The sequence below is a fragment of the Ovis aries genome, chromosome 2 (genome assembly GCF_016772045.2).
Source record: "Ovis aries strain OAR_USU_Benz2616 breed Rambouillet chromosome 2, ARS-UI_Ramb_v3.0, whole genome shotgun sequence".
Classification (NCBI taxonomy): Eukaryota; Metazoa; Chordata; class Mammalia; order Artiodactyla; family Bovidae; genus Ovis; species Ovis aries.
Genome location: NC_056055.1, coordinates 107,673,043 through 107,699,409, shown reverse-complemented (window position 1 = coordinate 107,699,409; position 26,367 = coordinate 107,673,043). Strand labels below are relative to the sequence as shown.

General features: G+C 46.5%; 1 protein-coding gene and 1 long non-coding RNA gene across 2 annotated transcripts in view; one reads left to right on the top strand and one right to left on the bottom strand.

Moving 5' to 3' along the window:
* GALNTL6 (polypeptide N-acetylgalactosaminyltransferase like 6) overlaps positions 1 to 26,367 on the top strand; it is a 138,425-nt gene that overhangs the window by 92,644 nt on the left and 19,414 nt on the right. Inside the window, exons 4-5 of the mRNA XM_042243558.2 lie at positions 10,886 to 11,002; positions 21,791 to 21,940. Of these exons, the coding sequence (XP_042099492.2) occupies positions 10,886 to 11,002; positions 21,791 to 21,940 (267 nt within the window). The remainder of the gene's footprint in view (positions 1 to 10,885; positions 11,003 to 21,790; positions 21,941 to 26,367) is intronic.
* On the bottom strand, positions 12,039 to 21,870 carry LOC121818676 (uncharacterized). The gene is made up of 3 exons (XR_006058702.2): positions 21,760 to 21,870; positions 13,046 to 13,125; positions 12,039 to 12,893 (listed from the first exon to the last, which is right to left on the bottom strand). It is a non-coding gene; the product is annotated as an uncharacterized LOC121818676 (long non-coding RNA).

Below are 26,367 nucleotides of genomic sequence, written 5' to 3'. Positions count from 1 at the left end.
CAGGCATCGTGGGCCAACAGCTGTCCCCTTCAGCCCTGGGCCTAGATGATTTAATGGTCACTTGTCCATCCCTGGGCTGCCAGCACTTTAACCAAGCAATCGTTACAGGGGTCTTAATGCTGACCCTGCTTCAGCCTCTCTACCCTGATCAGACTCCAACCCCACCCAGGACGGAGCTCTCTTCTAAACCCAAGGGTTCACAACCATCTCTCATCTCCATGCATCCCTTGGGCTCAGTAGAGTATTTACCACCAACGTACCACCCCAAACTGCACTGTTATGGTGAATTAATTCTCTCCATCCCCATCGCGTGGTATAGAGCAGGGATCTAGGGATCAGAGATGGAGGTACCAATCCTGCTTGCCATCTCCCTGTGCATCATCTTGGACAAACCATGTAGCTTCCCAGTCTCAGCAGCAACTGGAGACACACACACTGCACGGCAATGGTGCAGATGAAGTGGAGTGATAGTTGTGAAAGCTCCCAATTCAGGATGCAGCATTGTTGTTTAGTTGTGAAGTTGTGTCCGTCTCTTTGTGACCCCATGGACTGTAGCCTGCCAGGCTCCTCTGTCCATGGGATTCTCCAGACAAGAACATGGGAGTGGGTTGCCATTTGCTTCTCCAAGGGATCTTCCCAAATCAGGGATGAAACCCGTGGCTCCTGCATTGGCAGGCAGATTCTTTACCACCCAGCCACCAGGGAAGCCCAGTATGAAGCATAGGTATTCTCATTTCTTTTCCTTCTATTCGAGAAAGTTGCTTAATTAGAAGTGACTTATTTACCCAAATTTTCCTCATCTATTTGTGCAAATCGAATCATTTTCGGCAACTAACCTTTCATCTGAAAGTTCTGACACTAGGTATATTTCACAAACAATAGTCACCGTCCTTCAAGTGGCAAGACACAGTTTTAGAAATAGACTATTCGGAGCAGAGCACATACATTAAATCTGAAAGCCCTATGGCAGTGTTTGTGCCGTGGGTTCCTCAGTTCCTTGTGTAATGTAAGCTAGGCTTCCGAAGCGAGTGGTTCTAGTAGGTCCCAGGGCACAAGAGAGATGCCAAAGCAATTACATGTATGGTGAATTCAAAAGAGGAAAATGTGCGTGCAATGGGAAGATAATCTCTGTGGGCTTAATTTCTAGAAAAGGCGAGAGTCATCTCTGCCAGCAGCCACTAGATGTCATTGGCATCGAGCAATTAGTAGGGGATGATCTTCGAGAGCATAAATGGTGTCGTGACCACGAGGCAAACCTTCCACAGCAAAGGTCCTAGAAGGATAATGAGGGCGTCATCAGTGCTTTGAACTTATAAGCTGTTTTCTAACATGTTGTGTTGGAATGTAGTTTATTGACAATACTGTATTAATTCAGGTGTACAGCAAGGTGATTCAGATATATATACACACACATGTATTCCCACTTCTCATATATATATATATACACACACACACACACTCTTTCAGATTCTTTTCATTACAGGATATTATAAGATATTGAGTAGAGCTTTTCCTGTACTATACAGTTGGTCCTTGTTGATTATCTCTTCAATACATAGTAATATGTACATTTTAATCCCAGACTCCTACTTTATCCCTCCCCACCATCTGCCATTTTTAATTTCTAAGATCAAAATGAAAGTCACTAAGTCATGTCTGACTCTTTGCAACCCCATGCATTGTAGCCCACCTGGCTCCTCTGTCTACAGGACATTCCAGGCAAGAGTGGGTAGCCATTCCCTTCTCCAGGGGATCTTCCCAGCCCATGGATCGAACCCACATTGCAGGCAGATTCTTTACTGTCTGAGCCACCAAGGAAGCAGTGTGTATATTTTAATCCCAATCCTATTTTATCCCTCCCCATCATCTGCCACTTTTAATTTCTAAAATCACCTCACTCTTTTAACCCATCTCAGATTAACTGCGGCAGGGCTTATATATATTTCTATACTCAAGTCTCAGAGAAGGCAATGGCAACCCACTCCAGTACTCTTGCCTGGAAAATCCTATGGATGGAGGAGCCTGGTAGGCTGTAGTCCATGGGGTCGCTAGGACTCGGACATGACTAAGTGACTTCACTTTCACTTTTCACTTTCGTGCACTGGAGAAGGAAATGGCAACCCACTCCAGTGTTCTTGCCTGGAGAATCCCAGGGATGGGGGAGCCTGGTGGGCTGCCGTCTCTGGGATTGCACAGAGTTGGACAGACTGAAATGACTTAGCATACTCAAGTCTACTCACCCTGAAAGGTTGTTTTGTTTTAATTCTGCTTTTTCTCATTCCCATCAAAGTCCAGCTTCTTGGAAGAGAAGCTTCCATTGGTTGACCTCCCTTTTCCTCATTTACTGATCTTGAAAATTTCCTAGCTGCCAAGTTCAACAGCCCCTCCCAGACCTTTGCCTGCTTGACCTCACTAAGGAATTTGACCCTGCTGACCCCCGGCCCTGTCCACTTCTGGAAAACCTCTCTGGTTTTCCTCTTATTTTCCTGACTATTCCTCCTTTGACCACTTCGAGAAGAAACCATTCCTGGGACTTCCACCCTCAACCCTCCTCATCCTCTTTGCTCCTGTGATATCCGGTCCTTCTCCAACTATTACTCAGAAGTGGTTGCATCAGAGTCCAGCCAGGAGAAAGAAATAATCCCAGTAATTTGAACAGGGAAATCTTCATTTGAATGAAAGTGTTAAACACTGATGACTAGAAAAAGATATGTCTATATTAATCAAACCAACAAGCTTAAGTAGCTTCAATATCAGATATCAATTCAATCCTGAGTATTTCTCCGATCACATGATTCTGAAATTCACTCTATTTCTGAGAATTCATGTAAGCATGCAATTTCTGTCAAGCAAATAAGCAGAGCTCAGACACAAAGCAATCTTGGCAATGCCACTTGGAGGCAGAGATACCTCATAATTATACACATAGACATGCATATATCTTTATAGACAAAGATATCTCACAGCTTTCCAGCTAGAGTTTTTTGTTTTGTTTTGTTTTGTTTTTGTTTGGTTGGTTTTTTTTTTTTTTTGGTGTGGAATAAGTTTTATTTATCATTTTGTTCCTGGCATTCAATACAGATCTTAGTCGCATTATGTACATCAGGAAAACTGCCCCTGATTGCAGCGGATGTGGGTGGGATCCAGCTAGAGTTTTAAGAGGCCTTTTCTGTTTTCTTCTTTCTTCTTCTTCACTCTCAGGAATTAAAGTTACCTAGAGGGCAGGTAGATCATTTACATCTCAAAGGCACACGAAGAGAAACACCCATTCCTTCCAGAAAGCCAACTTCCCCTAAGGGCATATGCAAAAACCAGTTTCAGAATGTCAAAAGATTCCTATTTTGGCCATTTTCAGGTACTATTTTTACTTTCTAAATAGCCAGTTCAGTTTAAACAAATAACAGTAATAACAATACATATCATCCACTGTATATTAAAACATTTGTTGTGGTTCAGTCACTAAATCGTGTCCGATTCTTTGTGACCCCACGGACTGCAGCACGCCAGGCTTCCCTGTCCTTCACCATCTCCTGGACTTTGCTCAAGCTCATGTTCATTGAGTTGATAATACCATCCAAACATCTCTGTCACCTCTTTCTTCTCCTGCCCTCATTCTTTCCCAGCACCATGAATACATATGCCTCACTTTCAGAGAAACAGGAATCCACATGTAAGTTAACCTTTGCTCAGCACCTGTGGCCGTTCTTAAAATAAAAAGCAATGGCCAGGGATTTCCCTGGTGCTCCAGTGGCAAAGACTCCTCACTCCCAGTGCAGGGGGGGCCCAGGTTCAATCCCTGGTCAGGGAACTAGATCCTGCATGTTGCAACTAAGACTTGGCACAGCAAGTCAAAAAAAAAAAAACAAAAAAGGGCAATCGGATTTCCCAGGTGGCTCAGTGGATAAGAATCTGCCTGCCACCAACATCAAACACAGGCTTGATGCTTGATCTGGGAAGATCCCACAGGCTGCAGAGCAAGTAAGCCGGTGCACCAGAACTACTGAGCTGCTTTTCCAGAGTCTGGGAGCCGCAAATACAGACGCCCATATGCCCTAGGGCCCCTGTTCTGCCAGGAGAGAAGCCAGTGCCGTGAGAAGCCCGGGCACCACATCTAGAGGGCAGCCCCCACCTGTCTCAACTGGAGAGAGCCCGGGCAGCAAAGGAAGACCCAGCGCAGCCATAAATGCATAAAGTTTTAAAAAAAATGTTTTTTAAAAAAATTTTTTTAATGGCATGGCCAGCCCAGAGGTGCGTCCACTGCCTTACTGCCTAACTTCGCTTTCCCCACCGTCATGGCGGCCAAAATCTCCAGGACAGCCTGAGGGTGTCTAGGGGTTCTCTGTACTCTGGGCAGTGCCCAGCCCTCATGGACAGCCACCACAGGACCCCAGTACTAGCGGATGGCACCCTGGGGTCCCCCCTCAGCCCTAGCTTTCAAGACCCGCGTCAGTGGATGACCACAGAGGGATTACACCGGTAATCTGCCAGCCCCGTCCTAATTTCCCAGCATTTTGGTGCTCGTGGGCATTTCCTCAGTCCCCTGGGGGCTCCGCCATTAGCTGGACTGCACACAGAAGCCTAGCTTTAAGACCGAAGAAGAGCCGGGGTCAGTGACAGAGACATCAGCGGTTCATGGAAGGGGGAGCTTACCTGTCTGAAGCAGGGTCCCGGGACAGCAGACACCCGCACTGTAGGCGTGGAGCGCAGGCAGGACAGGGCGGCCGCCTCCGCCCCGGGGCAGGGCGGGCGGGGTCGGGGTGGGGATTGGGGGAGATCGGCCCTTACAGGGGGACTGACACCTGGTCTGCTCCGGGGTTACCAGGGCAACCAGCAGATGGCCACGCCCCTCAAGGCCCCCTTGATGAGCCATCCAGGTGGAGATTTCTGATCTCAACGTGAGAACAATCTGGGGCAGGTGTGTAGGGAGGTCAGTCATATGAGTCCAGTAGCAGAGATTCAAAAGGAAGTAACTATTCAACTGGTGGGTCACTCCTAACGTGTGCTGGGCTTCATTGTGAGTAGAATGAAGCGCACATTCAAGGCTGGAATAAGACAGACCCAGTCTGAGGGTCTCATGTAAAACATACTGACTGTAGTTGATGGCACCAAATTGTATAACTGACCCTAGCTAAGCAAGGAGAGGCTGCCCATGTGGTTCAGTGGGAAAGAATCGACCTGCCAGTGCAGGAGACCTGGGTTCAATCCCTGCATCAGGAAGATCCCCTGGAGAAGTAAAATGGCAACCCACTCCAGTATTCTTGCCTGGAGAATCCCATGGACAGAGGAGCCTGGTGGGCTACAGTCCATAGGGTCACAAAGAGTCAGATACAACTGAGCAACTAAACAAGAAAAAGAAGCAAGGAGAACTGAGATGTTCTCATCAGGAAAAAAAAAAAAAAAAAAAAAAGATAACTATGTGAGGTGATGACTGTGTTAATTAATGAGAAAAATCATTTCACAAAGTATACATACATTAATTCACCACAATGTATATGGTAAATATCTAATTTTATACGTCAGTTATACCTCAACAAAAACTGAATTAAAAAAAAAAAAAAGGTTCATGAGCTCTCAGAAGAGAAATCCTTTCCCCGCTTTTCCAGTAAAATTGAAAAAAGTTTCAAGACCCTGAAAGAGAATTGGTCCTGTCTGGTGTGTTGGCAGCAGAGGTGCCTGCAAAATTCTTTCTGTGCTACTGCATGCTGTGGGGACCAAAAAAGATCACTGCTTTCCGAGAAGGAAAAGAATAAATGATCACAGATAGGACCGTGGGATTTAAAGAAATGCTGTCAATCACTGAGGAATGAGAATCACGAAGCAACAGTTTTTGGATCCCATCAGTCAAGCTATGGACATCTCTGCAGTTGACCCCACCTTGGGATGACCTCAGGGGTCATTTCCCCTAGACTCACCCAGCTCAGTGAGGCTACCCCGCCAGAAGAGGGCTCAGAAACCACTGGTCCTGGCGTATCAGGACTTTGGGGATGTGCTTTCAAAGGAGGGGACAGACTTTTCTGGGGCAGAGGGGGTTGAATTCAACTGTATTTTTCTGAACTTTTAAAACTGAGATATAATTGACCTATAACCTAGTCAGTGTACTGAAAAGCAGAGACATTGCTTTGCTGACAAAGATCTGTAGTCAAGGCTATGGTTTTTTCAGTAGTCAGGTATGGATGTGAGAATTGGACCATAAGGAAGGCTGAATGCCAAAGAATTGATGCTTTCGAACTGTAGTGCTAGAGAAGACTCTTGAGAGTCCCTTGGACAGCAAGAAGATCAAACCAGTCAATCCTAAAGGAAATCAATCCTTAATATTCATTAAAAGGAATGATGCTGAAGCTGAAGCTGTTGCAAAGAGCTGACTCATTGGAGAAAAGATGCTGGGAAAGATCAAGGGCAGGAGGAGAGGGGAGCAACAGAGGACAAGATGGTTGGATAGCATCACTGACTCAATGGACATGAGTTTGAGCAAGCTCTGGGAGACAGAAGAGGATAAGGAAGCCTGGTGTGCTGCAGTCCATGGGGTCGCAAAGACAGACATGACTGAGCAACTGAACAACAACATAATCTATTTACTTCCGGGTGTCCACATAATGATTTGATATTTGTACCTATTACAAAACAATCACAACAATAAGTCTGGTTACCATCTGTCACCATGGAATTACTAATTTTCTTACAATGCAAGCATTTAAGACCCACCGTCTTAGTACATACAACACAGAATGGGTAACTGTTGTGACCAGGCTATAGGTCACATTCCCGAAACTTTTTCATTTTATAACTGGAAGTTTGTACCTTTTCATCATCTTCACCATTTCATCCACTAATCCTTTTTTATTTTCCACAGTATGCAATGTCTAGCATAGTCCCTGGGACATCAAGGTACTTATTTAATGTTTGTTGAATGAATCATGAACCTACTTCTTACTTAAAAACCCCAAGTCTATGGAAGGGCGATAGCAAACCCCACCCCTGCGTTCGTTGAGCTGGTCTCTCTTTGACCACCAACTGAATTATCTGTCCCCACTTGCCAGCCACCTCGATGTTTATTCCCCGCGCCCCTTCTTCGGAGCCTCTTTCCTAAAACCTCCCCTGTCGGGGAGGGAAAGCCCAGGTTCCATTCGAGCCGGCATTCTCCTGCCAACCTAAGACAGCCTTCACTCTCCGCCAGACCTCCTAATCCTCGCCCCCAGGAGATCTCTGTAATCCTGTCTTGGCCCCATTTTTCTCCTGTTTCTTCCCTGTTCCTAGTCAAGCACCGCCTCCCTTTCTAATCCTGCTCCAAGTCTCTCCGTCCTTTGAGGTGATTTTCATCCTGCTGAGTCTCCACCCTGGATGTCGGAGGAACAGAGCAGGAAAATGCCCTTTTCTGTCCCAGATGAGTCAGTGACCCTGTCCTAGAAGTGTATGTGTGTGTGTTCGTGTGTGCTTGTGTGAACTGCTTTTCCTTTAGCTGCAGATACACGAGCCCATGGTGGAAAAGTTGGAATCATCTGTGTTCTTGTCTTGTCTACTTTCCCTTAGAAAGAAAACTTTATTCAAAAGTGTAAGCAAGCATTAGGGTCTGTTCTGTTGCGATTTTACTCACCAGCTCACTGTGACGGAGCCATGTTTGTGAGCTGAGGATGGGGTGTGAATTGAAGAGGTGGGCGTGAGCAGAGTGCTGGACAGGGTGAAGTGCCGGTGCCCACCTCATCCTGTGCTGGACCCTCGGTGGCTCTTCTCTGGCACAGCGAAGGGCTGAAATTTACACAGATGTGGACAATTATGCCCTTGGAACTTGAAATTTGGTTTCCAAAACCATTTATCCCAGTGTCTACACAGATGCCATTTGGATGAGAGTTTAGAATGTTTGAGAGTTCCGAAAATGGTTTCCTCTACCCCGTGCCAGAGCCCTTTCACATTCACAGCATTTAGAAAGAGAACCAGGCACTCTGACAGCTTTGGGCAGCCTCGCTGGGTGGCCACGTCCTTTTTTGCCTCACGTCCTCCTCTTCCAAGAGCAGAGCCCGTGCAGCTGGTCCCTCTGCAGCCACGTGGCCATAAACCACGTGCAGCTGCTGTTCCCCCCACCTGGACTCAGGACTGGGAACAGGAGTGCCCTGAAGGAGCCTTTGCCACCAGTTGACACTGGGCTTCCAAGTGGCTCAGTGGGTAAAGAGTCCACCTGACAGTGCAGGAGACGCAGGGTGGGAAGATGCCCTGCAGGAGGGCACGGCAACTCACCCCAGTATTCCTGCCTAGAGAATCCCATGGGCAGAGGAGCCTGGTGGGCTACAGTCCATGGGGTCGCAAAGAGTCGGACACGACTGAGCAGACAGCAGAGCTCTAAGGATAGAGAGGCTATGAGTTCAGTGGCCAAGAATAAAGAGACAGCTCTTCCCAGAGTTCTGTCTGGCAACCCCTGGCAGAGCACCTTTAAGAAACTGAAAGCCTGGTCCTGGTTGAGATCAGACAGGCGTTGATGGATGCTAGACCCCAGAGAGTGATGCAATCTCAGACTCCCACCCGTCGGGCTGCTTATCTTTCACCCAATAAACCCAAGCACACACCTGGGAATTGATCCCCCAAAATGCCTCTGTTAAGCTTGGCTCCCCAAATTCCACAATGAAATTCCTCCCTGGTGCTTGATTGAGGAGGTAGAGAAAAGGTGAAGGAATTGGGAGTGACTGGGGCGCTCGCTGACATGGCCAAGTTCGTGTCCTGCCCATCCGATCTCCCAGGAGACTAAGAGGAAGTAGATGGGACTTCCCTGATGGTCTAGTGCTGAAGACCCTATGCCTCTACTGCAAGGGGCTCAGGTTCAATCCGCGGCCAGGGAACTCAGATCCCACATGTTGCCTGTGCGTGCACGTGTGCTAAGCCACTTCAGTCATTTCCAACACTTTTCAAACCTATGGACTACAGCCTGCCAGATTCCTCTGTCCAAGGGATTCTTCAGGCAAGAACACCGGAGTGGGTTGCCATTCCAGGGGATCTTCCTGACCCAGGGATGGAACCCAAGTCTCCTGCATTGCAGGAGATTAAGTGATTCTTAATCACTGAGCCACTGGAAAAGCCAACCATGAGTGTGGCGCAGCCAAAAAAAAAAAAAAAGAGAGAGAGAGAGAAGAAGAAAAAGGAGGCAATTCCTCTGTGGAATGCGTGTGGAGGTGGCACGCATTTTCCGTCATCTGGGTTCAAATGTGGAATCTACGGCAGCCAGAAAAGTGAATACAAAGGTGTTTGCGTGTGTTCACTTCCAGTTCTTTGGTTTTTGCAAGAGTGTCCATAGCTCTCCTGGGATTCTCGGAGAAGTCTGTAGGCCAAACCAGGTTCAGAACTGTCACCCCGTGTCCTCCATGGTTTCACACCCCCTGTCCGCATGAGAGCACTGGTCCAGCAGCAGAGGGTGAACCCCAACTGTGGCCAAATTTCCTGAATAAGGAATCATTCCCTCCTGCCAATCCATTGCAGATGGATTCTTTACTGTCTGAGCCACCAGGGAAGCTCAAGAATACTGGAGTGGGTAGCCTATCCCTTCTCCAGCAGATCTTCCCAACCCAGGCATCCAACCAGGGTCTCCCGCCTTGCAGGCGGATTCTCTATCAGCTGAGCTACCAGGAAAGTCCACTCAGTTCTTTACTGCAATATTTGCAAAGAATGACTAAGTCATTTTTTTTTCTCATGCTATAACTTTTCAAAGTCTCTCTACATGATGTACAGCAGCGGTCCCCAAACTTTTTGGCACCAGTTTCGTGGAAGACGGGTTTTACACAGACTGGTGAGGAGGTGGTTTGGGGATGATTCAAGCACAGTACATTTATTGTACACTTTATTTCTATTATTACTAAATTAGCCCCACCTCAGATCATCAGGCATTAGGCCCTGGAGGTTGGGGACCCCTGGGGTAGAGAATCTTCATCCAGTCGAGGAGTGCACCAACAGTCACTGTCTTTCCTATCTTCCTAACACTCTCTTGTTGTGGCTGTTCACTCACTAAGTTGTGTCCGACTCTGTGACCCCATGGACTGCAGCACTCCAAGCTTCCCTGTCCTTTGCTATCTCCCAGAGCTTGCTCAAACTCATATGCATTGAGTTGGCGATGCCATCCAACCATCTCATCCTCTGTCGTCCCCTTCTCCTCCTGCCTTCAATCTTTCCCAGCATCAGGGTCTTTCCAGTGAGTCAGTTCTTCGCATCAGGAGGCCAAAGAACTGGCGCTTCAGCTTCAGCATCAGTCCTTCCAGTGAATATTCAGGGTTGATTTCCTCTAGGATGGACTAGTTTGATCTTGCTATCTAAGGGACTCTCAAGAGTCTTCTCCAGCACCACAGTTCAAAAGCATCAATTTTTTGGTGCTCAGCCTTTTTTTGCTCCAACTCTCACATCCATTCAGGCCTACTGGATGGCACGTTTTAGGTTATCATCCCGGAGAAATGCTAAAAGCAGGACGATGGGGCCATTCCTGGCCACCAGGGGGCGTCAAGTGAACCCCCTACACAGTGACCTCTTCCTCACACCTTCTACCTGCAACGCTGGCCTCATACTGGAGCTCTCTCCTAGCTAACCTAGCTAATGTGACGATGGGATACAATGCTTTGAAGCAGGAAGATGACCAGTTATGGCTAAATAACCACCTGAAAGGAAAAGCTCTGTCCTTGTTTCTAGACTGCAGTTTCACCCAGAGTCTCACTGCGGTTTTGCAGTCCAATCTTCTCATGTTCTTTTCATGTAGACTGGCCCATGTGATATTTAATTCTCTAGTTTCTCTCCATATGAATTTAAGGCACCATCCAATCATCGTGGGATTAAATTTAAAAAAAAAAACAACAAAACCCTGCTGAATCTCCACCAGGATTGTCAGGAACAGCTCCATCCTTATCCTTCCTTCTCTCCGCAGCTTCGGAACGTGGCAGCAAACCTCTGTGTGGACAGCAAGCACGGAGCCACGGGGACCGAGCTAAGGCTGGACGTGTGTGTCAAGGATGGTTCTGAGAGGACCTGGTCTCATGAGCAGGTGCGTCCTGGGGCTGGGGGCAGGGGGGCTGGTACAGGCAGGGGACAGTGTGGGAATAGGTCTCTAGAGGGGCCTGGGAGGTCACCACCTAGCTCTGCGGTCAAGGGAACCCCTTCTCGGCTTCCGCTTCCTCTCAGGGCAGTCCTGGTCATCCACTGAGATCAGGTATTAACACGGGCTTTAAAGAAAGGATGCTGGCAGTTCACGGCGGTGTGGTCATGCTGCCAGTAGAGGTGCAATCTCTGGGCAAGGAGCTAAGATCCCACATGCCACATGGCGTCAAAAAAAAAGAAAAGAATAGAAAGCATGGTAGAGAGATGGTGATTGTGACCCTAGTGTTCTGCTTCCTTTCCCAGGACGATCGCTTTCAAACCATGAAAAGTTTGTAGGGTGTTTATACAACTCTCCCGAGCAGATTTCATGGTTTCCTGGAAGGACTCTTGGTGATTCTGTCAGTTTTTGTGACTTTCTCTAATCGTATCTCCCCCTCTGGCTGTCCTTGTAGCAGCAAGCTGTGATCTTCCACCCAAAGGGTAACTCAGAGGCAGGAACACCCCAGCGTGGGCCACATGGGTGCTTTAAGACTTGTTGTTCACTCACTCAGTTGTGTCCGACCCAACCCCATGGACTGCAGCCCGCCAGGCTCCTCTGTCCATGGGCATCTCCAGGCAAGAATACTGGAGTGGGTTGCCATTTCCTCCTCCAGGGGATCTTCCTGACCCAAGGGTTACACCTGCATCTCCTGCTTGGGCAGGCAGATTCCCTACCGCTGAGCCACTGAGCAAGCAGGGAAGCCATGCTTTAAGACTATTTACTGCTTGTGCTTGAAAACAACATTCCAGAGCAACTCAGTTTATTAAGTGAGGTGTGGTTCCCGACCACCTCTGAAACGTGACGGTCCTGGTAAGGGGCTTCCCTCACCCCGAGTCACCCGTAAAGGAGGAAAGACAGGGGAAGAATTGTGCCTGCCCCTTTTATTGTTTTAAATTATAAAACCTTTCAAACAGGAAACTATAAGAAATTAAACCGCACACCCTCATGTACTCATCACACAGACTGAAGGAGTACGTCTGGTAACTAACAAACGCTAAGTTAGTAGGAGCCCCCACCTCGCCCAGCCTGGGATCTCCAAGAGTTATTGGGTGTGATGAGGCTGGACGTGTCGGCCTTCCCCTCTCCCCACCGTGCACCTGCTCCTGTCCTGCCCCAGCACAGAGCAGCCAATTTAGGAAAACAGTTGTACTAAGCCAAGTCCAGAGCAGAGCCCAGAATCAACTCCATCAATCCCTAAACCAGGGACTTTGCTGAGGGGAGCTTCCCCGGGGGCTCAGTGGTGAAGAACCCACCTGCCAATGCATGAAACTCCAGAGACCCAGGTTCCATCCCTGGTGCGGAAGGTTCTCCGGGGAAGGGAATGGCAACCCACTCCAGTATCCTTGCCTGGAGAATCCCACGGACAGAGGAGCCTGGCGGGCTACAGTCCATGGGGTCGCCAAAGGGTTGGACATTACCGAGCACAATGCTCGCAAATACACCCTGCATCTATGGACAGTATCAGATGGGTTTTAAGGAAGGCCCTGCAGCTCGCGGCTCACTGGCAGTGGTGCCATCAATAGAAGCTGACTTGCCTTCTTTATCCTCTGTGTGTGTTAGTCGCTCAGTCGTGTCTGACTCTTGGCGACCCCACGGACTGTAGCCCTCCAGGCTCCACTGTCCATCGAAGTTTTCAGGCAAGAATGCTGCAGTGGGTAGCCGTTCCCTTCTCCAGGGGATCTTTATCCTCTGTGACCAGGGCAGGGGACAGTGTCCACCCGTTTCCTCCATGAAGCAATTCTGACTGCAGACTGGGAGCAAGAGAGAAGGCTTCACGGCTGCTCGGTGAGGCTGGAGTCTAGAGGAGAAAAGGACATTTTTAAAAAGGAAAAGGAGGATGCCAGAAGGAAAGTCTGTCTCTGTTGAGTTCAGTTCCTCTCTACTGCCTCTGTTCAGCCCGACCAGGAGACACGCCTGTCCAGCTGGTTGATCTGAAGGACGCAGACATACCTGAATGACTGGATCAGGTTTAACATCTCCATCCCAGGGACTGCGCTGGAGTGAAATATCCTCTGGGCTGCAAACTTTATCTGATGGGTGAAAATAAATATAAATAAAGCCAGCTTTATTGCATACTCAGGCCTACCCTTGTCGTTTAGTCACTAAGTCATGTCTGACCCTTTTGCAACCCCATAGACTGTAGCCCACCAGGCTCCTCTGTCCATGGGATTTCCTAGGCAAGAATACTAGGGTGGGCTCCCATTTCCTCCCCCAGGGGGTCGTCCCTACCCCGGGATGGAACCCCCGTCTCCTGCATTGGCGGGTGGATTCTTTACTGCTGAACCACCAGGGCCAGGCAAAGCTGCAAAAACCTGTGGCATGTAATCCAAGAAATAGTCACCAGAGGGCAGCACTAGATAAGCAGACAGCTATCTAAGAGGCACAAAAGACCACTTAACAAAGCTTTTTCTTTTTTAAAATTTTAATTGGAGGCTCATTACTTTACAGTATTGTGGTGGTTTGGGGCATACATTGACATGAATAAGCTATGGGTGTACATGTGTCCCCCATCCTGAACCCCTCTCCCACCTCCCTCCCCATCCCATCCCTCAGGATTGTCCCAGCTCTTTAAAAAGATTTCCATTCCCCATAGTCTCTGAAAACAAGGCAATCAAACAAGGTTGACAGGAGGTGAAAGTCAATCTTATTATTTGAAACACGTATCACTGTATATTGATGTGGAGGTTCAAACATCACAAACTGCCTTTTTTCCAGTAATTAACTCTTCGTTTTATTCGATTTATACTCAATATATATTTATTACTCAATGAAGGAAGATCCCCTGGAGAAGGGAATGGCAACCCACTCCAGTATTCTTGCCTGGAGCATCCCATGGACAGAGGAGCCTGGAGGGCTACAGTTCATGCGGTCACCAAGAGTCAGACATGACTTAGCAACTGAACAGACTTTGTGCTTTTGTGTAACACAATACAGGCTCAGGCAACATTGTGCACGCCACATTAACATTAAAACCAAGAAGTCTAACTTATATATCATTACGAACCTGTTTCAAAGTATCACTTCAAAGAAGAAAGTGGAGAAACTAACATCAGTGTACTTCAAGAGTGAGGACTTTGGGGCTGAAAACAACTCAGGAGGTACTATGCAGGGAACCTGAATAAAATCTGAATATTCCTTGTTAGTGAGGAGCAGCCCAAAGGTTTCCAAACCTTCAGGAACCTGCATGATGTGTGCCTGTTTCTGCTTTGACATGACCGCACAGGATTGCAGGTCTCAGAAATGAGACCAGTCAGTGCCTGATTGGTTCCGTGTGACAAGTAGGATAAGTTATGCGGCAGGAGAGAGCATTTCAAAGACCCTGGAGAGGGCTTTCCTGGTGGTCTAGTGGTCAAGAATCCACCTGCCAATGCCGGAGATGTGGGTTCAATCCCTGGTCTAGGAAGATACGCTGGAGAAGGAAATGGCAACCCATTTCAGTGATCTTGCCTGGAGAATCCCATGGACAGAGGAGCCTGGCAGGTTACAGTCTATGGGATCAAAAATGAATGGGACAGGACTTAGTGACTAAACAACAATGAGAGAAAAGGAGACAGCAAGAAAGTAAAGAGAAATCACTGTCTATGGAAGCACACACAAGCTTGGACTCTTGCAGTGTGGCCGCGGTTAGCCCACCCACTTCTGCAGGCCAACTGGGTAATGAAAGACAAGGTAACGACAACAATGCCTTTCAGCTCCGGCTTCTACAGGTATAAAATCAGGAAAAGTGACAAAGTGGAAAATGGATAAACCAGTCACAGCCACCGGTACCTGCACTGCTTACGGTACCAAGATCTGTGACATTTAAATAACATAAAATTTCATCCATGACAGGTTTATAGGCCAGGACATTGTTATTCTAATAATAGGTAACTGAGCTGAGAATCATTGACATTGAAAGCTCAAAAAAAAAATGAATTATTGGTGATATTGCTGTATTAATAATTAGACACAAACAAAACACATTTATTTGAGAAACCGAAAAGACTAATTATAATTAGTTCCTCTTGACAGTTATTCCAGTGCACTTTCTGTTATATAATGCACTTCCTGCTTCGTTTTCATTTATGTGATAGAAATTTTATTGGACATGAATTACGTGTCATGAATTGTTCCGGGTGCTGGAAACACAAAGATGAAGGTATGGCCCCTGCCATCTGGGGTCTCACTGACCAGTGAAGGTTACAGAAACATAAACGGACAAGCTTGATGAAATGAGGTGGGGGTGGGAGGGAAGGAGAGGTTCAGAGAGATGGCTTCTTAGGTGAGCTGGCTGGTGAATGTGGGCCTTCCAGCCAGAGGGCCTCTCATGAACAAAGCCGTAGACGGGAAAGTATACAACCTGATTAGAGCAAGGAACTGCAGTTTTTTACACTGAGGTCTAACTGACATACAGTAAGATTTGTTTCATTTACACAACACGGTGGCTCGACATTCGCATCTATTGTGGAATGATAACCCCAATAAGTTTAGCTAATATTCATCACCAAACATAGTTTGTTGTTGATGTTGTTGTTCAGCTGCTCAGTTGTCGCCAAGGCTTTACGACCCCACGGCCTGCGGCACATCAGGCTCCCCTGTCCATCACTGTCCCCCAGAGTTTGCTCAGACTCACATTCATTGAGTCAGTGATGCCATCCAACCAGCTCATCCTCTGTCATCCCCCTCTCTGCCTGCCCTCAATCTTTCCCAGCATCAGGGTCTTTTCCAGTGAGTCACTTCTTCCCATCAGGTGGCCAAAGTATTGGAGCTTCAGCTTCAGCATCAGTCCTTCCAATGAATATTCAGGTTTCCTTTCAGATTGAATGGTTTAATCTCCTTGCTGTACAAGGGACCAAACATAGTTACTGAATTTTTTTCTTGTGATGAGAACTTCTAAGATTTACTCTCTTAGCAACTTCTAAATATTTTACTATTGCTAGAAGATAAACTAAAGGGGAAGGGATGCAGTTGGAAAACATGGCAAAGGTCAGAAGGTGGAAAGTTCTTTATGTTTTAAAGAGTTTGAACTTCATCCTCTAAGGGTTTTGTGAAAATATGATGAGATTTCAGGTTAAGAGCCAACATGGTCATATGGGTATTTCAAAACTCTAATTCAAAAAAATACACTCACCCCAATGTTCACAGCAGCACTTTTTAGAGTAGACAAGACATGGAAGCAAGCTAAATGTTGACAGGCAGAGGAGTGGATAAAGAAGATGTGGTATATATATGCAATGGAATATTATTCAGCCATAAAAAGGGATGAAGTGATGCCATTTACAGCAACATGGATGGACCTGGAGCTCATCGTACTAAGAAGTCAGACAGAGAAGGACAAATATCACATGATGTCACTTGTATGTGGAATCTTGAAAAACTGATAAAAATATACTTATGTACAAGATAGTAATGCAAAAGTAGGGAGTCAAGAAACGCCTGGATTAACAGGCAAATTCGGCCTTGGAGTACAGAATGAAGCAGGGCAAAGGCTTACAGAGTTTTGCCAAGAGAATGCACTGGTCACAGCAAACACCCTCTGCCAACAACACAAGACTCTACACATGGACATCACCAGATGGTCAACACCGAAATCAGAATGATTATATTCTTTGCAGTCAAAGATGGAGAAGCTCTAAACAGTCAGCAAAAACAAGACCAGGAGCTGACTGTGGCTCAGATCATGAACTCCTTACTGCAAAATTCAGACTTAAGTTGAAGAAAGTAGGGAAAACCACTAGACCATTCAGGTATGATCTTACAATTATATATCAAATCCCTTACAATTATACAGTGGAAGTGACAAATAGATTCAAGGCATTAGATCTGATAGATAGAGTGCCTGAAGAAGTATGGAAGGAGGTTCATGACTTTGCACAGGAGACAGGGATCAAGACCATCCCCCAAGAAAATAAATGCAAAAAGGCAAAATGGTTGTCTGAGGAGGCCTTACAAATAGTTGAGAAAAGAGAGGCTAAAGGCAAAGGAGAAAAGGAAAATATGCCCATTTGACTGCAGAGTTCCAAAGAATACCAAGGAGAGATAAGACAGCCTTCCTCAGCGATCAATGCAAAGAAATAGAGGAAAATAATAGAATGGGAAAGTCTAGAGATCTCTTCAAGAAAATTAGAGATACAAAGGGAACATTTCATGCAAAGATGGGCACAATAAAGGACAGAAGTGGTATGGACCCAACAGAAGCAGAAGATAGTAAGAAAGGTGACAAGAATACACAGAAGAACTATACAAAAGAGATCTTCATGACCCAGATAATCACGATGGTGTGATCACCAACCTAGAGCCAGACATCCTGATGCAAAGTCAAGTGGGCCTTCAGTTCAGTTCAGTCGCTCAGTCGTGTCTGACTCTTTGTGACCCCATGAATCGCAACATGCCAGGCCTCCCAGTCCATCACCAACTCCCGGAGTTCACTCAGACTCATGTCCATTGAGTCCGTGATGCCATCCAGCCATCTCATCCTCTGTCGTCCCCTTCTCCTCCTGCCCCAAATCCCTCCCAGCATCACAGTCTTTTCCAATGAGTCAACTCTTCGCATGAGGTGGCCAAAGTACTGGAGCTTCAGCTTTAGCATCATTCCTTCCAAAGAAATCTCAGGGTTGATCTCCTTCAGAATGGACTGGTTGGATCTCTTTGCAGTCCAAGGGACTCTCAAGAGTCTTCTCCAACACCACAGTTCAAAAGTATCAACACTTCGGCGCTCAGCCTTCTTCACAGTCCAACTCTCACATCCATACATGACCACAGGAAAAACCATAGCCTTGACTAGACGGACCTTAGTCGACAAAGTAATGTCTCTGCTTTTGAATATGCTATCTAGGTTGGTCATAACTTTTCTTCCAAGGAGCAAGTGTCTTTTAATTTCATGGCTGCAGGCACCATCTGCAGTGACTTTGGAGCCCCCCAAAATAAAGTCTGACACTGTTTCCACTGTTTCCCCATCTATTTCCCATGAAGTGATGGGACCGGATGCCATGATCTTTGTTTAAGTATCAATACAAACAAAGCTAGTGGAGGTGATGGAATTCCAGTTGAGCTATTTCAAATCCTGAAAGATGATGCTGTAAAAGTGTTGCACTCAATATGCCAGCAAGTTTGGAAAACTCAGCAGTGGCTACAGGACCAGAAAAGGTAAGTTTTTATTCCAATCCCAAAGAAAGTCAATGCCAAAGAATGCTCAAACTACTGCACAACTGTACTCATCTCACACGCTAGTAAAGTAATGCTCAAAATTCTCCAAGCCAGGCTTCAACAGTACGTGAACGTGAACTTCCAGATGTTCAAGCTGGGTTTATGAAAGGCAGAGGAACCAGAGATCAAATTGCCAACATTCTCTGGATTATTGAAAAAGCAAGAGAGTTCCAGAAAAATATCTACTTCTGCTTTATTAATTATGCCAAAGCCTTTGTGTGGGCCACAAAAAACTCTGGGAAATTCTTAAAGAGATGGGAATACTAGATCACCTAACCTGCCTCTTGTAAAATCTTTATGCAGGTCAGGAAGCAACAGTTAGAATTGGACATGGAACAACACACTGGTTCCAAATAGGAAAAGGAGTACATCAAGGCTGTATATTGTCACCCTGCTTATTTAACTTATATGCAGAGTACATCATGAGAAACGCTGGGCTGGAAGAAGCACAAGCTGGAATCAAGATTGCTGGGAGAAATACCAATAACCTCAGATATGCAGATAACACCAGCCTTATGGCAGAAAGCAAAGAACTGAAGAACCTCTTAATGCAAGAGAAAGAAGAAAGTGAAAAGGCTGGCTTAAAACTCAACATTCAGAAAACGAAGATCATGGCATCTGGTCCCATCACTTCATGGCAAATAGGTGGGGAAACAATGGAAACAGTGACAGACTTTTATTTTGGGGGCTCCAAAATCACTGCAGATGGTGACTGCAGCCATGAAATTAAAAGACACTTACTCCTTGGAAGGAAAGTTATGCCCAACCTAGACAGTATATAAAAAAGCAGAGACATTACTTTGCCAACAAAGGTCCGTCTAGTCATGGCTATGGTTTTTCCAGTGGTCATGTATGGATGTGGGAGTTGGACTATAAAGAAAGCTGAGTGCAGAAGAATTGATGTTTTTGAAGTGTGATGTAGGAGAAGACTCTTGAGAGTCCCTTGGACTGCAAGGAGATCCAACCAGTCCATCCTACAGGAGGTCAGTCCTGGGTGTTCATTGGAAAGACTGATGCTGAAGCTGAAATTCCAATCCTTTGGCCACCTGATGCAAAGAATGGATTCATTTGAAAAGACCCTGATGCTGGGAAGATTGAAGGCAGGAGGAGAAGGGGACGACAGAGGATGAGGTGGTTGGATGGCATCACCAACTCAATGGATGTGAGTTTGAGTAAACTCCGGGAGTTGCGATGGACAGGGAAGCCTGGCGTGCTGCGGTTCATGGGGTCACAAAGAGTCAGACACGACTGAATGACTGAACTGACTGAATGACAAGATGGTAATAGACTCACAGACAAAAAGAAAACTTATAGTTAAATGTGGGGGAAGGTATAAATTAGGAGCTTGGGATTTACATATAAACACTACTATAAATTGAAATAGATAACCAACAAGGACCTAAGTTCAATATTTTTTAATAACCTATAATGGAAAAGAATCTGAAAAAGAGTAGATGTACCTGTAACACTGGATCATTGCGCTGGAAACCTGCCATTTCCCCACCATGTAACTGTTTTTGTGTGCCATCCCTGGGGTTTTGTCAGATTCTCTGCATTTTCTCACCCAGGTAGGACCCCAAAACTGGGATAATCTCAGAGCCTGGTCAGAGCCACGTGTACTGTCTGCATGTAATTCAGCACTGTGCTTGTTTCCACGTCCACAGGGTCTTCTGACAGCTCTCCGTTTTGGACGCGCAGCTTGGCCTCACAGTGAGGCCCATACAAGTACTGTCATAAAAATGACACGCGCTCACCGAGATGCTGCAACTGGAAGAAGCCCAGGGGCTGATCTAGTCCATGTTCCTACTTACTTAAGGATTTCCCCCTGAACCCCTCGAATGGTTGTTCAGCTCAAACTCAAGAAAATACCCTTTCCTTATAGAAACAGAAATTGTACTTTTTCAATCTACCACGTTGTAAAATCAAATTTTAGTCAATTTAGTCTGTATGGTCAAAGCTATGGTTTTTCTGGTAGTCATGTACAGATGTGAGAGTTGGACCATAAAAAAGGCCAAACACTGAAGAATTGATGCTTTCAAATTATGGTGTTGGAGAAGACTCTTGAGAGTCCCTTGGACAGCAAGGAGATCAAACCAGTCCATCCTAAAGGAAATCAACCCTGAATATTCATTGGAAGGACTGATGCTAAAGCTGAAGCTCTAATACTTTGGACACCTGATATGAAGAGCCAACTCATTGGAAAAGACCCTGATTCTGGGAAAGACTGAGGGTAGGAGGAGAAGGGGGCAACACAGGATGAGACTGTTGGATGGCATCACCAACTCAAAGGATATGAGTTTGGGGAAACTCCAGGAGACAGTGGAGGACAGAGAAGCCTGGTGTGCTGAAGTCCATGGGGTCACAGAGTCAGACTCAATTTAAGGACTGAATAACAGCAACAAAAATCAAATTAGGGAATCCATAAGTCAAATTTTTAAATTAATAGGATGGATGGAATAGAACAGACCAGGACAGGAACAGGTTGGATGGGATCTCAAAGTCTATTAAATGCAAAGAGGATAAATGTTCCATGAAACTTCTGTTCAGCTGGGGGTTGAGGGTGAGGGGAGCGGTCTGTGTGTGTGTAAACTATATCTCTTACTGGGAGTCACAGTCCCAAACTTCTGACACTGCCCAGCAGGATTACTCTTATCAACCCCAGGAAATCAATTTGCTTATCATTTACTACCTCAAACTTAGCTTTCATTTAAATCAAAATTGTCAACTTGCTAGCATCCGCCCAGCTCAATCCTACTCCTAGTCTTTTTTCAATTAATCTGCTCAGTTAGGCTAAATGTGTAGCATTTGGGGCTTTTCAGGTGGCCCTAGTGATAACCTGCCTGCCAATGCAGGAGACATAAGAGGCTCAGGTTCACTCCCTGTGCCGGGAATATCCCCTGGAGGATGAAGTGGCAACCCACTCCAGTGTTCTTACCTGGAGAATCCCATAGACAGAGAAGCTGTGGGCTACCATCCATGGATTGCAAAGAGCTGGATACCACTAAAGTGGCTTAGCACGCATGAATGTGGAACATTTAATGCACTAATTTTTCGCCTAAATGAGGAATGTAAAAGGATGTCCCTGGTGGTCCAGTGGTTAGGACTCCATGATCCCAGTGCAGGGGACCCTGGTCAGGGAAGTAGATCCTGCATGTAGCAACTAAGAGTTAACATGCTATAACCAAGACCTGGTACAAACAAAAAAATTTTGACAGAAAAGACTGATAAAGAGCATCATTAAATAGCTTCTCCCCTCCTTCTGTCCCTCTGTGTCTCTCTCTCTAACTGGAAACTTGTTTTGTTGGCCAGCCTGGGCCAACGGTGCTCCCTGTGCAGCCACCGAGCGCAAGGATCTGGCTTTCTCAACACCTCTGTCACCCCCACACCAAGCTATTTTCCTGTAAAACAGGAGCCAGGAGGTCTTCCCTGCTGAAAGGCATGCTTCTCCCCGCTTGCGAATCTCTCCGAGCTACACTTACCATTGCTTTTCTGCTGTTGTCACTCCACCAGCTCTTCACCTTCGGCTGGAGAGAGGATATCCGGCCAGGCGAGCCCCTGCACACTCGGAAGTTCTGCTTCGACGCCGTGTCCCACAGCAGCCCCGTCACTCTGTACGACTGTCACGGCATGAAGGGGAACCAGCTCTGGGGCCATCGGAAGGTAAGGGCCGTAGTCCTGTGGGTAGGGCGTGCCCCACTACTCGGCTTGGGGTTCTCTAATGCAAAGGTTTGTCTTGTTTAACACATTGCTTTGATTTAAATTGCCGCTTGAGAAGGAAATGGCAACCCACTCCAGTACTCTTGCCTGGAAAATCCCATGGATGGAGGATCCTGGTGGGCTACAGTTCATGGGGTCACAAAGGGTTGGACACGACTGAGCGACTTCACTTATGGTGGTAAAGAACCCGCCTGCCAACGCAGGAGACTTGTAAGAGCCGCAGGTTGGATCCCTGGGTCGAGAAGATTCCCCTGGAGGAGGGCATGGTGGGCTACAGTCTGTGGGGTCACAAAGAGACCTGACTGAGCAACTGAACAGCAAGTTTATGCAGGACACTTTATAAGTTCAAGGTGTACAACGTAATAATTTGATATATGCATGAATTGAGAACGAATCGGCACAAGTATAGTTAACAAATCCATTGCTGAGCACAGTTACAGTCTTGTGTGTGTGTGTGTGTGTGTGTGTGTGTGTGTGTGTGACGAGAACATTTAAGATTTACTCTCTTGAGACTTCCCCGGTGGCCCAGGGGTCAAGACCCCACCTAGCAATGAAGGGAACTCTTCAATGAAGTTCCAATCCCTGGTCGGGGAGCTAAGATCTCACATGCGGCAGGGCCACTGAGCCTGCGTGCTGCAGTTAAGATCAGATGCAGCCAAATAAAACAAATAAGTAAAACCACATTATTTTAAAAAAATCAGTCTCTTAGCAACTTTCAAGTGTATGATACAGAATTATGCACTGTGTACCCATCTCAGAACTGGACCACCCTCCCCGACGCTTCACCCAGCTGTCAGTTTCTCTTTAGGGGGCTCTCGGCCACCACGAGAAGAGGAGGGGCTTGTGTAACGAGGCTCCCTTGTGTCTCCCACCACAGCAGGCACCCAGGGTGAGCCCCGTTTGTGGTTATTATCACCACCAGGGGGAGCCCTGCGACAAGAACAGTGACGCTGAAGAGCCTTCAATTAGAACACTCCAATCACCACCCACATTCCGAAGACATCTGAAAAGAGAAGCTGTTTTCCCTCCCCTTCAGCCCCTATGTCTAGTTGGTCACTAAGACTTGTGACCCCACCCTGTCTGCCATTTCTGTGGCTGCATACCCTGATTTCAGACCTCTCCATCTCAGCCCTTGGAGAAGGAAATGGCAACCCACTCCAGTGTCCCTGCCTGGAGAATCCCAGGGACAGGGGATTCTGGTGGGCTGCCGTCTATGGGGTCGCACAGAGTCGGACACGACTGAAGCGACTTAGCAGCAGCAGCATCTCAGCCCTGGATGAGTGGAACAACTGTCTAAAGGGCCACCTTTTCCGCCGACCCACCTTCCATCCTGAGTCAGAGGGGTACCCACAAACTCTGGTCATTACGTTCCTCTGGTTTATACAGCACTTGGTTTCCCACTGAGAAGATAAAGTGCCTTCTCCCAAATTCTCATCCTGATGCTTCACAATCTGGTCAACGTCACGGTTGCTTGTCAAGCCTATGACATCCTAATTCATCCTAAAACTGTGATGTGATGATTTTTTTTTTTTTTTAATTTTGCTGCACCAGGTCTTAGTTGCTACAAACTCTGAGTTGTGGCATTTGGGATCTAGTTCCCTGACCAGAGATCAAACCCAAGCCTCCTGCATTGGGAGCTTGCAGTCTTAGCCACCAGACCACCAGGGAAATCCCTGTAATCTTGAATAAGCTATTTCACGTGTAATTTTCAACTTCCACATCAATATAATAGAGACAACAGTTTGGTGAAATAAACCGTGGAAAATTTCCAGCACTATTCCTGACCGTATATGATCAGATTTCCACCCAAGAGGGGGACAAGTATACATTTTACATGGAGAATGGTGGTGAGTCCTGATATACAGCAATCTATGCCATGAAATGGAGCTTTCCTGGTGGTTCAGTGGTAAAGAATCTGCCTGCCAATGCAGGAGACACGGGTTCTGTCTGGAGAAGGGAATGACAACCACTCCAGTATTCTTGCCTGGAGAATTCCAGGGACAGAGGAGCCTGGTGAGCTATAGTCCATGAGTCTCAAAGAGTGGGACACAACTGAATGCCTAAATAACAATGACAACGATGCTAAGAAATATTAGCTCCTGTTTTCCTTGCAGAGTAAGAGCCACCTCCCGTGTCCTTTTCTTGCAAGGAAACATCTTTATGGGACTATAACACATATCTTCATTGGGGTTTCCCCAGATGTAGACCCTGAAGTGAGGATTTGGGTGCCAGTGGTTTATTCGGGAAATGTCCCCCAAAATCATGGCAGGGAAGTGAAATGTGAATCACGAAAGGGAGGAGAGCCAGTACAGGGCACGTGATGAAGGAAGAGCCACTGCGGGCATGTGTGCCTACTAAGTCGCCCAGTCATGTGACTCTTTGCGACCCCATACTACAGCCCATCGGGCGCCTCTGTCCGTGGGATTCTCCAGCCAAGAATACTGGTGTGGGTGGCCGTTTCCTACTCTAGGGGATCTTCCTGACCCAAGGATTGAACCCACATCTCTTTCATCTTCTGCATTGGCAGGCGGGTTCCTTACCACTTGCCACCCATAGCAGGGGAGGTCAAGTCCCAGACACCTCTTTAAATAGTCTGGAACACACACCAGAGGCAAGTGGGAGGGCATATCACACACCAGCGCAGCTGGTCTTGGCCTAGGGCTACTCTTGGTTGGGGGGTATGGTGTCCATTCCTGACACCTCTGTGCGGGGTACAGCTCCTACAGGCAGAGCCGTTCTAGAGCCCAGAGAACAGCCTTACAGAGAGAGAGAGAGAGAGAGAGACAGTGGCCAGCTTTAGAGGTCAGGTCAGCAGGCACCTAAGTCCTGGGGTCTGAAGAGCTGTGGGCAAACGCTGTCAGAATCCTACCCTACCCATCCTTGCCAACAACACACAGCACATCAGTTTCTTTTTCTTTTCCTTTCTCAGTTCTGTGGTTATAGAATGAGATCACACACAGGGATATCTTCTTTGCGAAGAACCTGTTCAAGTCTGTTGACCATGTTTTAACATGGGTTGTCTGGAATTTTTCTTGTTGTTAACAGATTTGGAAGCGTTTTTGGTGTATCTAGGTATAGTGCTTTGTTGGATATTTGTAAATATCTTACTGCAGTCAGTATCTAGCCTTTTCTCCCTCCTTGGTGAAGAGCTGTTCCTCATGATTAGTGTCTTCTGTGTCCTGTTTAGAAAATGTTTGTCCACACCAAACACCTGAAGCCAGTGCTCTTAGCCATCATTTGTTTCATATTTATAGCCAATTATCAATCATAATTTACTAAAATAAAAAATAAAAATTCCTACTGCAGGGAAGTGGTGCCTTTGTCATAAGTCAAGGGACCTTATATACCTGGCCTGTTTATGAATCCTCATGTTTTTAACCCTCTGACCAGTAAGTCTTAGCCATACAGAAAGTAAACTGATAGAAACTAACAATTTAACAGGAACCAAAACCCCACAGCATCACTGTTCGTGGCGAAATGTTTCAGCTTCCCTTTGGAAACTAGGGGCATCCCTAGTGGCTCAAACAGTAAAGAATCTGCCTGCAATTAAGAAGACCTGAGTTCAATCCCTGGGAACAACCCTGGAGGAGGGCATAGCAACCCACTTCAGTGATCTTGTCTGGAGAATCCCATGGGTGGAGGAGTCTGACGGGCTATAGTCCATAGGGTTACAAAGAGTCAAATGAGAGTCAGCTCGCACGTACAAAAATTCAACCAAGATATTAATGAAAGTAAAATTACCTGAAAAAAAAAAAAGGCTAGTAGGGCAATATTGTGAAGATAGCTGTTCTTAGCCAGGTGTTTACATTTCATGCAAAACCATTCAAATCCCAGCAGGTTTATTTGTGGACACTGATGAGCAGAGTCTGGAATTTACATGAAAATGAAAGGGTCAAGAATAGCCAAGAAAACCCTGAAGAAGAAAAAGAGCAAGTATCAGACGTTATAAGAAATGCACTTATTAGTGTAGTCTGCTGTTGGCATAAGGACAGACTGATGATCTAGAAGGGCAGGCCTAAAAGGTTCTGATGGGGCAGCCAGATGGAGAATCACTTTTCTCGTGCCAGCCTTCAGCTACTTTCCTTACCCTCCTACTTCAGCTGGAATTGCCCCCTGCGTGTATTCCTATCCCATTCTGTTCCTTTCTTTGTACTTAGAGCATGTGTGATTCACAGCTAGTCTCCCCTTACAGGAGTTAACCACACAAGGGCAGGAACTTTTTCTTTGATTTCTGTATAGCCTGCCTAATACCTACTACATGCTTGCAGGCTAAGTCATTTCAGTCGCATCCAACTCTTTGCGACCCTATGGACTGTAGCCCATCAGCTTCCTCTGACCATGGGATTTTCCAGGCAAGAATACTGGAGTGG